The sequence below is a fragment of the Rhinolophus sinicus genome, linkage group LG04, assembly GCF_036562045.2.
Source record: "Rhinolophus sinicus isolate RSC01 linkage group LG04, ASM3656204v1, whole genome shotgun sequence".
In the NCBI taxonomy this organism is placed as follows: domain Eukaryota; kingdom Metazoa; phylum Chordata; class Mammalia; order Chiroptera; family Rhinolophidae; genus Rhinolophus; species Rhinolophus sinicus.
Window position 1 is genome coordinate 56439794 of NC_133754.1, and position 14891 is coordinate 56454684.

Genomic DNA, 14891 nt, shown 5'->3' on the forward strand with positions numbered 1-14891 from the left:
CCCTTTACCTCCTCTCTATATATGCTTCTCCCCTCTGTGTACGCTTCCCCCCCCCACCCCCCCCATTAGTCACTTAGTAGCCCTCTAGGCTATCAGATCAATTGTCTAGATATCCCAGTGCTTGTGTTCAAGTAACCCTTATTTTACTTAATAATGTCCCGCTCACCTCACTTTATCTCATCACATAGGCACTTTATCATCTCACATCACCACAAGAAGAAGGATGAGTATCGTATAATAAAGTATTTTAAACAAGCAAAACAAAAACAGACGCATAGAAACAGACCAAAGGGATGGTTATCAAAATGGAAGGGGTGGGGAGAGGGTGAGAAAGGGAAAAGGAATATAGTCGATAATATTGTATAAGTTTACACAGTAGTAGACGACTACTAGAATTAATGGGGTGATCACATTATAATGTATAAAGATGCTGAATCACTATATTACACACCTGAACAATTACATTATAACCAATATAAGATTGTATACCAACTATACTTAAATAAATTTTTTTAAATAGTCACTTTAACATCAAAAACACATATTTTGTGAGATCACATAACTATTATTACAATATACTGTTATAATGTTCTATTTTATTATTAGTGGTTGTTAATCTCTTAGTGTGCCTAAATTTATTAAACTTTATCATAGGTATGTATGTATAGGAAAAAACGTAGTATTTATAGGGCACAGTACTACCTGTGGTTTCAGGCATCCCCTGGGATTCTTAGAACATGTCCCCCAAGGATAAGTGGGAGGCTACTGTAAAATCTTTCCTGATTCACATGGTAGTTACAGTCCTAGAAAATTCACTGATACTTAAAACCATGCAAAAGCCATTTGGTTTATATAGCCTAAGTCCAGATCATTAGAAACATGTTTTTCCCTACATGAAGGTACAAGAAGACATTCAAAGCCATGCAGCATGCAGCACAATTCTTCCTTGTGTGGTACTGTTGCACGTGCTATAAAATACCTTGCATCCCTGGCACTCACCTATTAAAGGCAAGTAGCCAACCCTCACCTCTAGTCACATGACAATTAAAAATATTCCCAAAGATTTCCAAAACCAACCACTGCTTTAAAACAACCAATCAATCTCCCCAAGAATAAGAATAGAGACACTTGTGTCAGGCTGCAATATTATTTTAACCCTATGTTGCTATCTTACATTACAGTGACTCCAGAATCTCTGCCTGATTCCACCTATACAATAATTTTTTTCAAAACAAATATTTACATAAATATGAGCAGAACAGAAACTGCTGATGAAATGCCACATAAATGGACAACCATCACAAATATGAGAAACCTTCATAAATTCCTGAAAAACTATGTACACTGTCTTTTTTTTTTACAATCAAATCATATTTTCCTATTGACATGACATTTTAATTTCAGAGATGTTCTCTCATTTATCTGATTGATCTTCAATTGGCAAAGGTTCTTAAGTACTTCAGCTCTGAATGTCAGTAAAATATATCAAGCTATAGTTCAAATGTATTATAGGATTCCATAATAAATCCTTCTAATATTAAGATGGTTTATAAATAGCTCAAGTAATTACTTTTTAAAATAACAGTAGTTCTTAAGCCTGTAGGTGCAACACAATCACTATCTGCAGAGCTGCTTAAAAACTGAGAACTGCCTGGGTCCCTTGCCCACAGATTCTGATTGTACAGGCCTGGAGAAGATGGGGCCCAAGAATCTCTATTCTTTTCAAAAGGTCGGCAAGTGGTTCTCCTGCTGGCAGGGGTAGATCCAGTTTTGCGGCTCCTGAAACGTACACAATGTGGGCACTCTCTTTAAGAGAAAGAAGAAAAACTTGCTAGCTCTCACAAAGCCTTGGAAAAGTCCCATGCATTAGCTGCACTGTATCCACCTTTGGATGCTAGTCAGGGTTGCAAAGCGTGACATAATAAGAATCATTATTGGAAAACATAACTAAAAGTGTAAATTCATACACTAGCATAACTTTAAAGCTGAGGCCATAAGCCCAAATGCCTACAAGCTTCAGGAGGTAACACAAGTGTAAAGTGGGAGACAACACAGGAGGGGTGCTGACTGAGAAACCAGGGAGCACTTGAGCTCTAAAGATGCCATTTAGTGCCAGTGAAAATGCCCACTCCGTGTGGCAGTCTCAAATTTTTCAATAGAAGCTTGAAATCTGGGTTTTTACATGAAATCTCCCAATTTTTAAAAGCTACCTCAATTTTTTAACAAAACATTGGGTAGGCCAAATAAAACATGAAAATGTCAATACATGACTTTTGCCTTACAAAATTAAAGGGAAAAGATACCACCTATGTAAAAATAAAAGGAAACTTAAGATTTGATGGTTGATTTAAGGAACAGTGAAGGGAGATACTGCTAAAAGCTTACTTTGGAATGCAGTTTGTACACCTGACAAAAAATTGTATTAAGGGACCCATCTCAAGAGTCCAAATTTACTCTAAAACATCCATCCTAACAGCACCCGAAAGTTCTGTAAGTCAGGAAAAGACTAGCTCTGCAATATAAAACACACAAAGAGGAACGTCTTTAAAAATGAATCATTAATGGCTAATAAGTACAAGAAAAAACTTTGACCTCAATTACATTTGGTACCACAAGTTTCAGAAGATGAAAGCACTCTGATCTAATTGAGATGCATGTTTTCAATGCTGTTCTGAAGTTGATCCGATCCTACTCTCAAAAAGTCACATTCTGCTCCTTAGCTCTTCAATAGCTGCTTTAAAAAAACAATACAATGAACACCAGTTCAAAACAATGGGTCTTCTAGGCCCAATTAAAATACTGTACTGAGTAGACAGTAGGAATACTGCCCTCCAGATTGATTTCTGCAACATTCCTTAGCTATCTTAGTATATGAAACACCAGGTAGCTGGGGCTACCAGTGTACAGCTCAGCGTGCGAGTATGTGGGCCAAGGTGGGATAAGATGGAAGCACTGACTTTTCATTCTAGTCAAAGACAAAGTATACAGTCACTCCTGGCCCACTTTGTCAAACCAAAACAGACCACCAAAAACTACTGCCTATCAAGCAGGGTCTGTGGAATGGCTGAAAGAATAGAGGACGTCTGGCCAGTTTAATAAAGGCCAAGGGATGGTGAGCTAGTCTAATATATACTTGTATATCATACTTTAAAATCATTTTTCTGCTTTCCATAATGGGTGGGAAGGAGGCTGGGAAGTAGAAAGGAAGGAGTAAACTGAGTAATATGTGCCAAAGATAGAGGACTTACTAAAGGGCTAGGCATAAAATTATAAACCAACTTGAATCTGTGGTGGAGACAAGAAAATAACAACAGAAGACCCTAGAATTAGTGGATTTGTCATTTGTTGCTGTGTATATTTGCGGTTTTCTACACCAACCTCTATTTTCCCTAAAGCAATGACTCAGCTTTCCTGGGTCCTGAGGCCACATGCAAGATTAGGATAGGGGCGAGAGTAGGGTTAAGCTGCAATGCTACTGTTGTTTGCAGCTTGCTATCCAGTAATTCTGTGTGTCTGGAGAGGTGCCCATCCAAATCAGTAAGATGCTCTACACTTACCCAGCACGGACTATCATTAAGAATTATTCAGCCTCTTCCTCACACCACAAGCAAAACATAACTCAGAATGGATCACAGATCTAAATGTTAGAATTAGCACTATGAAACTTAGAAGAAAATATAGGAGTAAATCTTCTTGACCTTGGATTAGTCAAGAGTTTCTTTCATATGACACCACAAGCACAAGGAACAAAGGAAGAAACAGATAAATCGGGCTTGATCAAAATTAAAAATATTTGCGCTGCAAATGATCCTATCAAGAAAGTGAAGACAACCCATATAATGGGAGAAAATATTTGCAAATAATATATCTGATAAGGGACCTGTATACACAATAGGTAAAGAACTCTTACAACCCAATTACAAAAAGACAAACCAGTTAAAAACTGGACAAAGGATCTGAATATAGACATTTCTCCAAAGAAGATACAAATAAGCCAATCAGCACATGAAAAGACGCTCAACATCAGTAGTCATTAAAGAAAAGCAAATCAAAACCACAATAAGCTGTCACTTCATACACACTAGGAGGGTTATAATATAAATATTAAAAAGTGCTGGGGAGAACGTGGAGGAACTAGACCCTTCATACACTGCTGGTGGGAATGCAAAATGCTATAGCCACTGTGGAAAACAATTTACAAATTCCTTAGAAGGCTTAACACAGACTCACCATGCAATCCAGCAATTTTACTTCTAGAGAAATGTAAACATACATCCACGCAAACACCTGTTCATGAATGTTCATAAAAGCATTATTGATAACAGCCAAAAAGTGGAAGCAATGTCCATCAAATGATGAACAGATACATAAGATGTGGCCTACCCATGTACTGGAATACTATTCCACAACTTTTTATTGCAAAATAAAGTAGTGATACATGCTATATAACATGGATGAAAACAATATGATAAGTGAAAAAAGCCAGTCCTGAAAAACCACATATTATATGATTCCATTTATATGGAATGTCCAGAATAAACAAATCTACAGGGACCAAAAAAAAAAATTAGTAGTTGACTAGTGACGGGGGAGAGGAGGACACAGAGTGACTGCCAATGGGTGCCGTCTTTTGGGGAGCTGATGAAAATGTTCTAAAGTTAACTGTGGTGATGGATGCACAACTCTGTGAACACACTAAAAACCACTACATTTTTATACTTTAAATGGGTTAATTGTATGGTATGTAAGTTTTATCTCAATAAATCTACTGAAAAGCAATCTCACTTCTGGGTATATGAGGTGGGACAATTAAGTTCGTGAACTCATCCTAGAAAAAGTGCTACATCCCTCATTGCTGAATATCACCATAGTCACCTTTGAAGAACTCCCCTTGGGAAGCTATGCACTGACACCAGTGCCTAGGCCACCCTTCAAAGCAATTTTGGAACTCTTTTTCTGGAATGGCCATCAGAGCTGTCATTGTATTACCCTTGATGTCCCAAATGTCATTAAAATGTCTTCCTTTCAATATTTCCTTCATCTTCAGGTACAGAAAGAAGTCATTGGGGGCCAGATCAGGTGAGTAGGAAGGGTGTTCCAATACAGTTACTTGTTTACTGGCTGAAAACTCCCTCACAGACAGTGCCGTGTGAGCTGGTGCATTGTTGTGATGCAAGAGCCATGAATTGTTGGCGAAAAGTTCAGGTCATCTAAGTTTTTCAAGCAGCCTTTTCAGCACTTCCAAATAGCAAACTTAGTTAACTGTTTGTCCAGTTGGTGCAAATTCATAACGAATAATCCCTCTGATATCAAGAAAGGTTAGCAATATTACTGCAACAAGTTCGCGAACTTAATTGTCAGACCTCGTATATCTAAAGGAAATGAAATCAGTATCTCAAAATGATATCTGCATCCCCATGTCCTCTGCAGCATTATTTACAATAGCCAAGACATGGAAAGAACTGAAGTGTTCATCGACAGATGAGTGCATAAAGAAAATGTAGTATGTATACAATGAAATGTCATTCTGCCATGAGACAGAAGGAAATTCTGTCATTTGCAACAACAGGAACGGACCTTGAGGGCGATACGCTAAGTGAGATAAGTGAGAGAGAAAGACAAATACCGCGTGATCTCACTTGTATGTGGAATCTAAAAAAGACAAACTGGTATAAACAGAGTACATTAGTGGTTAGCTGGGGCTGGGGGGTGGGGAAATGGGGAGATGCTGGTCAATGGCTATAAACTTCCAGTTAAAAGATGAGTAAGTTCTGGGAATGTAAAGTGTAGTTTGGTGACTATAGTTAACAATACTGTATTGTATACATCAAATTTGCTAGAAGAGTAGATCTTGAATGTGCTCACAGCCCTCCCCTCCACACACACACATAAAATGGCAACTATGTGAGATGATGGACATGCTCACTAACCTTAATGTGGCAATCATTTCACAATATATACACATATATCAAATCCTAACACTGCACACCCTAAACAACTGTATTTAATTATAACAAAATTGGAGGAAAAAAAGAATTATTCAGGCTCCTGGGTCACTATGGCAGACATAGACACGAGTTTGCCTCCTCTCCTTGTCTAAGTTCTAATAAAATGACAACAAATTTTAAAAGAAAACAAATCCATAACAGTGACGAGAAAAAGAGGAACATTATTAAGCCAGAGATTTTAATGAGTTTGTGAGACTAAACAGGATGGGATTATAACCATCCACAAAGTACAGCTCAATTCATAACCCATACTAATCCAAGAGGCCTCAGTTATCCTAATGGTAAAGCCACAGAGGGAAATGAAAGCCCAGAATTGTCAGGTATCCATACCTGGAATGGGAAGCAGAACATATGTCAACTGTGATTCACTGAAGAATTATCTCCAGAACAGCTTCTCATGGTGGCACCTCTGCAACCCTCCCCTCCCCCAGCCCTACCCAGGGGCTTGCCCACATCAGGCACTTAGCCTGGGTATAATATAAAAGGCAGCCCACCCTGTGTCAGTCCACACACTTCAACTCAGCTCCCTGAGGTTCTTCTCAGCTCGCCTCTATACACAGGGAAGAGGCCTGCTAGGGACACACACTCCACACATACACAGAAATCCTGGCTATCTGTATTTCGGAACTTAGGTTTTCATTCATGCATATGAAGGGAAAAAGAAACTCCAAACAACATTTAGGGAGAAACAGTGGCTTCCAAGAGAAGTTCAAAGACTTAATGAAACAGAATGGACCCTGGATGAAGCAGAAATTCCAGGAACAGAAGGCAATCTTATGAAGAAAATTCTAATTAATTCTTTAGAGGGATTCAACTGAGTGATCAGAGAATGGAAAAGAGCTCTTGAAATGATAATCAAAATAAAAATGTTATCAGAAAGAAGATAATATTTTAAAATAGGAGAGAAAACTTAAGAGACAAAAGAAAACTAATCCAGGAGAACCAATATCCATCTATTAGAAATTTCAGAAGTAAAAACCACAAAAAAGTGGAGGGAGGATAATAAAAAAAATAATAGAACAAATGTTTCCAGAGCTAAGAAAAGATGTGACTGCAAGTGCTCAAAAAGTGCCATGCAGAGAGAACAATTCAAGATTCACGTCTCCTGACGTGTCAGAGGGCTGGGGAGAGAGAACGCTTCAAAGTGTCCAGAGAGAAGGAACAGATCAGTATCTCAAAATGATACTGATACACAAAGGAGCCAGCATCAGTCTCATCAGTAACCATGGATGCCAATGAAAGTGATGCTTCAAAGTTCTGCAGGGAAGTGAGCTGAACCCAGACTTCCATTCCAGGGAAATGAGCAATGACGCATAAAGACAAAAGAGTCATTTTCAGACCTACAACGCTTCAAGAACGTCACCCATCCCAGAACCTCTCTGAAAGTATTACTAAAGGATATACTCTAGCAAAAAATAAAAAACAAAAACAAAAAAACATGGAATCCGAGAATGTGCCGTGGAATCTAAGAAGCAGTACATCTAACCAAGAATTCAATAAAGAATTTTGTTAAAGACTAAGGAGAACACCTACATACAGGCCTAGAAAACTTTTGGCACAAGTTAGGTCAAGTTGTCAGAAGGTTCTGAGAAGAATGTCTTCAAGATGGGAATGAAGTGCCCGTTACAAGTAGTACAGTTATACTTAGTGATAAAGTGAAGACATGACGCTCAGTCAGGCAACTGTGACCATCTGGGCCCCCTCCCCACACTCTTCCTCCTCCCTGCTATTATATTATAATATATTGTATTATATTATACCCAGACTTATGTTATCGTATAATAAGACCAGGTCTTATATTAGTTTTTGCTCCAAAAGATGCATTAGAGCTGATGGTCTGGCTAGGCCTTATTTTTAGGGCAATACGGTAGCCCCGGGGAAGCGGAGGACAGGGACATAGGATCTACTTCTCTCTCACTTCAAGTCTAACTACACAACTTGGATGCTGCATTCTGTAAATGCTGATGCTAGGTTTAAAAGTTTCAGAGCAACCTGCAGTGAAAGCATACAAGACTTTGCCGTTATAGTTATAGAACAAAATGGAAATGCCATGTGCCTTGTAAAAGTAAAGGTAACATGGATGGAGGTTTCGCCTGGGGGAGGAAAGCTGGAAGGGAAATGCAGAGCCACTCACTGCCCCCTCATTTTACATAAGAGTGTCATGAGATGACCCTTAGTGTCAATCAGTGGCTGAAGAAACAGAGTTTCAAACATTAATAATTAAAAAACATAAATGTAACCAATAAAATAAAAATACAACTTTTGGTATAGGGGTACACAGAATGTGAGCCAAATTCCTCATGTGTAATATTACATAATTAATACTTTAAAAAAAAACAGATAAGAAATAACAGATGTAAGCATATTATCGATGAGGCAACTACCATAAAACTTTAAAAACAAAAGTAGAAGGGTAAAAGAAGAAAGCAATAGTCAAAAGTCACTGCTGTTGGTTGAAATACATTTCCAGGAAAAAAAAAAAGTCACTGCTGCACTGGGAAGGAGAGCGAGGCCTGGAGTCCTAGTTTCATGATGAGTCAGGGCTCATGAGGATGACAGAAACCAAAGTGGTCTCCATGTGCCCTTCAGAGACGGGGTGGAAAATGGGACCGAAGGTGGCTCTCGCTTCGGGCCGTGTATACTGTGGTAAAATTTATATTTTTCAGATTATACACAAGTATTATTATGGTAATAAAAACTTAAAATTCGTATTTAAAATAAGAAATAAATGCCTCCATCTGGGGAAACGAAAGGCTAATCAATCCATTTTCCCCTATCTAATTTGACACACGTAGTGTTAAGATAATTAGTGCTGAAGACTACGTGGGAGGTGAGCGTTAAGGAACCACAGAGGAGAATGTGAATTGGAACAGTCTTTCTGTTGAGCAATTTGCTAAACAGGGATTTCAGTGTTGTTCGGGGCTCTATCCCCAAGACCTAGGACAATGGCCGGGACAGAGGATCTACTCAGGGGTATTTTCACTGAATAATGCAGAAACGTGTGTGCACTTTTGGGTTTGGAACATAGTACAAACAGAAAAAAATCAGAAGTAAACTTTACCAAAGTGAGAGCATATTGCTTGGAATTATGGTCTTCCCCCCACACTCTTCATATTTTTTACAGATAACACTTAATAAGCGGGGGGGGGGGGGTCAGGGAAGCAGGGATCAAACAAGAATTCTCAGTCCTCACCAAATGTAAACCCAATAATGTATACTTAACCAAACCATTTTTTTAAATTTTATTATGTATAGTTTTCATTTTCTGTAAGCTATATTTGGTTCTTCTTCAAATAGGCACATCTCTCCTTCCTACTATCCCCTTTTATCATAATGGTTTCTTTTCCCTCTTTTATCTTTTAAACAAACCTATTTTATAGTTTCAGAATATTCTATTACCTCTAGTTCTTTGGGTCTCGATTTCCCTATCGGTTGTGTATGCTGACTTTCCCTCCCACAGAAGTGCCCTCCTTTTTGCAGTCTATATCCCATTTTATGGTGAGCACATTGATTTCAGGGATCACTGATGTATTTATGAATATGGGAGTCAGCTATGTCCCGAGCTGTGAAAGGGTCCCTCAGGGTGGTTTTGCATTTAGTTCAGCAATAACTTGTGGGGTTTCACCAGTCCAACCCCAGTTCTGTGTCACTTTCTAGATACCATGTGAAGATACAGTGGGACCCTACCCCATCTGGGCTGCAGCCGTGGGTTTCAATCCAAATGGGTGACTTTTCCTCCCCTCAGAGCTCTGGAAACCAGTGTATCAATCCCCAGCCCCTTGCCTCCTCCCTGGCCTCCACCTGGTTCTAAAGCATCTAAACTATGTGCCCTTGGGCAAGTTCTTTAATATCTCTGAAGTTCATTTCCTCACCCACTTATCTTTAAAAAGTCTATAAATCAATAGAGAACGTAGGAGTGAGATTTTGTAAACTTCCAAGAGTTAATATAAGAAGTTGACCGCCCTTCTTAGCACAGGCCCTTTCACTTCCAAAGTCACTTGTTCTCCCTATAAGTTGAGAACTCTTGTTCAAAGGCTCTCTGGAACATTTCTCCCTTCTGGATTTTGACCACAAAAGAGAGACCGATTGACCCTGGCCATCTGATACTGCCTTAGGTACACTTCAAAGAATGTACTTTCCCCAAATGAAGCCACCCTCCTGTTAAGAGTGTCCTCAACCTGACCAGCACAGGACAGCCACACTGGTCATCTAAGGGTACCAACCTAGAGAAAAGGTGTGGTGAGTGGCAAGTCTGGAAGGCACTGTCCCCCAAGCCCTAACAAATACAGGCCTTACGGTTAGGTGAGGCTCCTATGGCACCTCTTTTTCATCTCTTTGCAGTTGAGTACCGCTCCACGAATATTCCAACCGCTGACTAGAATGGAGGAGGGGACCCTACCTCTGGTCACTCGCGGCCTCCTCATTCAACCACAGCTGATGTCACAGAGCCCAGAGCTTCTCAACAATTACCAACTACTGCTCTAGCTCTTGAAAAGCTCCTGAAAGCTGCGACAGCTCCCAGAAAGCAGCAGGGAGCAGAGAAACCAGAGAAGCATGCTCCCCTCTTTCCTTTCACTATATTAATGAACAGGTAACGAGAACCCAGATCTTAATTTTCCCGCATGGAATTCTTCCCACTTTAGCACATTCTCATCTACCCCATCCAACACCCTCGACTCCTGTCATGGATTCCCTGCAATAAGCAACAGCTTGCAAATAATCTTGAATTGTTTTCCCTAGAGTCTACCACCCACGATGCACGTTAAGGCCGTGCTCAGAGGCGAAGTCTAAGCCTCTCTCCCTACAGCAGCAACACTTTCCTTGGGTCTGTCTGGGAATCATGAACCACCTGACCTCACTCATCTCAGGTGAGGCCACCTGAGTCTCACTGGGGATGCATTCAAAGTCATTGTCAGCATTTCCATTTCTCCAGCTGGCTGTTTCTGAAGCACTTAGTTTAAGTCACTTATTAATCCGCTTTTACAAAATCCTGTGGGGGCAGAGGTATGTCTAGCAATCAAATTCAAATAGAAATACTGTCCTATTCTCTCTCTCTCTCTCTACTGCCTTTCCCTATGGTCTTCTGAGTTAGGGCAATGTTTTTATGACAGATGAATGGCCCATATAAAGAAACTTCAAGAGTATTTTTTGAAATGATAAAAATGTGCCACCATTTCTTTGTGAAGACAGGAAAAGAGTACTTTCCAACAGTCAGTGATGAACTTGCATCTTTCACCCTCCTACGGTAATCAACAGCTTCTGGTGCCCATTCCAATTTCCAGATCAATCCATCTTGATTTAACTATTTAAAACAGTACTTGTCACTTCCTTTCTGCATATCTGGATAAAATACAAACTCTTTATCCTGTCTGAGAAGGCCCTACAAGATTCTGCCCCTTTCTTAATGGTTATATTTCTCAACTTATCTCTCACTGATATGCTTTGAAACCAACCGGGCTAGTCTCCTCCCCGTTCTTCAAACAATTTATATTTTCTGCCACCACACCCTTCCTTGTTTATACCATTCCCTCAATCGGAAATACCCTCCCCCAAACTCTATCGATCAGAATCCTAGTCATTTAAGAACAAGTTCAACCTCCACCTCCTCCACAAAGCCATCACAGCACGTAGAAAATGATCACTCCCTCCTTCCAGAGTAACTTACAGACATGTTTCTCCTTGACCAAAGAATAAACCCCAAAAGGGCAAGAACCATGTCTTCTACTTCTTTGCACCCTCACAGTGCCCAGCACATAGTAAATGCTCATTAAACATAATTGTTCAATAAATGCATGCACACATTCACACCTACAGAATAATATCACACTAAGAAAATAATTCCAACCATTTTTACCAAGGTAAATAAGGAACATAAGGTTTAAAACATTTTGATTTGCTGCAGGTATACAGAGAAAACTACTCAAAACCTATGAATAAAGAAGAACCAAACTCACTCCCCAATAAGTCAGAGGACTATGCAGACATTGGATATTACTTCTACATAGCAAAGTAAAAATCATGTTTTCTCAAAGTCAAAAAAGAAAAAAAGAAAAGGCTTAATCAGCACAAAATCACAATGTGGCATTCCAAGTTAGTCAAAGTTAAGACTGTGCTTGGAGGGAGTTTTAAACAGTATTGGAGTGACCATAACCAGTATTCCCCGACTGAGAAATAGTGAATAGATGATTAAGTGCCCCAAACCTAAAGCCCAGAATAGTTAGGTATTTATGCCACACGATAAATAGCAAGTGGGGACACTGTGATAAATGCAGAATGATTTTTTAAAAGTAACTTAGCTGTTTTACACTTTATTAACAGTCCCCAATTATTGAACTATCAAATAAATATTCATTATTAAGGTAAAAGGAATTATTAAATGGCTGCAAATTCACTGTATTTTTGATATCCCCAAATATTATGGGGTCCATTACATAATCCCATCTGGCATGTCAAAAATGTACAGTTATTATTTGAATTTTTCAATTGAACAGCAGCTACATTAGGTCAGATTATTTGTCTACCCAAAACAGAAATCAGTCTCAGACACTGATAGAGTTGAGGAAAGTTAGGTTTGCATTCCTCAATGTCAACTTCAAAGGTCAGGGATATGACGATGATGATGACAATGATTATGACATATCATAACAGCAGCATATACTTTTATAGCAGTTATTATATGCAGAGCGTGGTTCTGAGATCCTTACATACGTCGATTTACTTAATCCTCAAAAGAATCCTGAGACATGTATCACCACAATCCCATTTTACAGATGAAAAAACTGAGGCCCAAATATTAGACACTAATAGATTAGGTAACTTACTCCAGGTCACATCCTCCTTAGTTACAAGGCCAGAATTCAAACTCAGGAAGTCTACCTCCAGAGGCCATACTCTTAACCTCATTCAATATCCCTTTCCTGTCTACTCTCAAGACATGCTAATGTCCCCTTTATCATCTCCTGATTGAGTACTTTTCTTCACATGCATTGCTGCCTTTCTACCTCTGTGAACCTCTTTGTTTTAATAGTTCATAAATACAGTCTTCCTAAAATGCAGAATTCAGAAATATAAGATGGGATTCTTGTATCCTGTTCTAGGTAATTTCTGACCAGTTCTTGGTTTGAAGAAGTCTCAGCTTCTGAGATTTGAAATTTCATTAGAGCCTCATATTTGTTATTAAAAAGGAGGAAGGTAAGAAAATACTTACTAATATCCGGAGTTTTCTCTTCAGATCTGCCAAATAAAAATTCATATTTGGCCTTGGCAACACTCTGGGAATGTGCTGATGCATTGTTAACCCAAACAAATGTCTCTGCCTGCAAAATTAGAACAAAACAGAGATAGGATTAAAAATACACCATAAAGCAAAACAACCAACGAGAGGATGGTTAAGCAATTATGACTTATCTACTTGATAGTATGCTACACAGCCATTAAAAATGAAACATGAAAAACATACCATGACAAAACTCAAAATACAAGATGATGACTGCAAGATTACACCTATATTAAAAATGTGAAACGTGAACATCTACATGGGAGCAAAAAAAATATGAAGTTTGGCTTGATTGAGAGAATTATGGTAGAATTTTTAAAATTAGGTTTACGCTACTTTTCTGTAATTAGAAAACTATATTTTATTTTTAGACACATCATTTTCCAAATGATTATCCTTACCCACAGCCCATACCAAGAACATTTCTGTGTGTAGGTTCTGCACACAACAAAAGTAGAGTTTCCCCCAAAGAGACCATATTTTTATTGAATCAGGAACATCATTTGCCAGACAGGACACAAATAGAAAGGCTAGGCATCCCATTCATATTAATTGGCCTAAATTTGAGCGTCTGTCCCAGTGGACTTCAGAATTCCTAAAAGTCCCCTATTTGACAGAAAAACTACAAAGGAGACTGTGAAAGTGGTTCACATCATCATTCTGAATTCCTACAACCTTCCTCCTGGTTGCTCTAGACAACTGACAAAAATCAGGAGTGCCTCCCTTCTCTGGCCTAGGATTAATCAAAAATAATAACAAGGTAAAAATTTCAAAACACAAAGAAATTTGACCCAGTCCAATCAGGGAGTTATGATTCTGCCCCTTTACTCCAAACTCAAAAATTAGCCAGGACCCAGACAGTATTACCCACACTGGTTTCCACCCTCCAATTTAATGAGATGTCTTTTCTTATGTCTAAGCAGCAAAGGGCCTTTCATTTTAGGAGAAAGAAACACGAAGAGTTTTATCAGCAATCAGGCAACTACTTCAAAGAGGGAAATTTTATGACCTCAGTACCCTTTGGACCAGAAATGAGTGACAGTAGAAAAGGCCCATGATTGGGTTACAATTCACCTATTGCCCCACTGCACACACGTTCAGGGGGCAGGCCTCTCTCTGTTCTTGTACACCAATATCAAAGAGCACGCCTGTACAAGTTTAGATCAGCAATTTCTGAAAATAGCACTACAATCATTTAATGGTCATGAGGTGTAACATTTATCTTTCTGGAAAAGGTGTAGGCTCCTCTTGAAGTTACATGCTTGATAATCAGAGATTGTTAATTATCCTTTTCCCCAATAGAGAGGAAATATTAATTTTATGATGTGTTTAGGGAATTTTCAGGCTGGTAAGAGAGGAACTCGGTGCCCTCATTTAGGGAGGGTGGTTAGGGAAGGTTCTCTGAGGAACTATACCTGCAGAGTTGAGAAAAACGAGAGGCTGGGGAAGCACAGAAACATCCATCCAAGCAGAGGGATGGCCTTCTTTAAAGCAATGGCCTTCAAGTTTGCAAGAACTAGGCCACTCCAACGACCGAGAGCAGGCCAGCGTGGCCACAGAAGGAATCGTGGGTAAATGGGCAAGCTCAGGGGCTGACCAGGAGAGGA

At 39.2% G+C, this 14891-nt stretch overlaps 1 protein-coding gene across 3 annotated transcripts in view; it reads right to left on the minus strand.

Annotated features, from left to right (window-relative positions):
* Window positions 1–14891, minus strand: part of PSD3 (pleckstrin and Sec7 domain containing 3) — a 427571-nt gene that overhangs the window by 300137 nt on the left and 112543 nt on the right. For all 3 annotated transcript variants that reach the window (XM_074329581.1, XM_019742071.2, XM_019742072.2), the window contains exon 2: window positions 13216–13324. In XM_074329581.1, the coding sequence (XP_074185682.1) occupies window positions 13216–13324 (109 nt within the window). The remainder of the gene's footprint in view (window positions 1–13215; window positions 13325–14891) is intronic.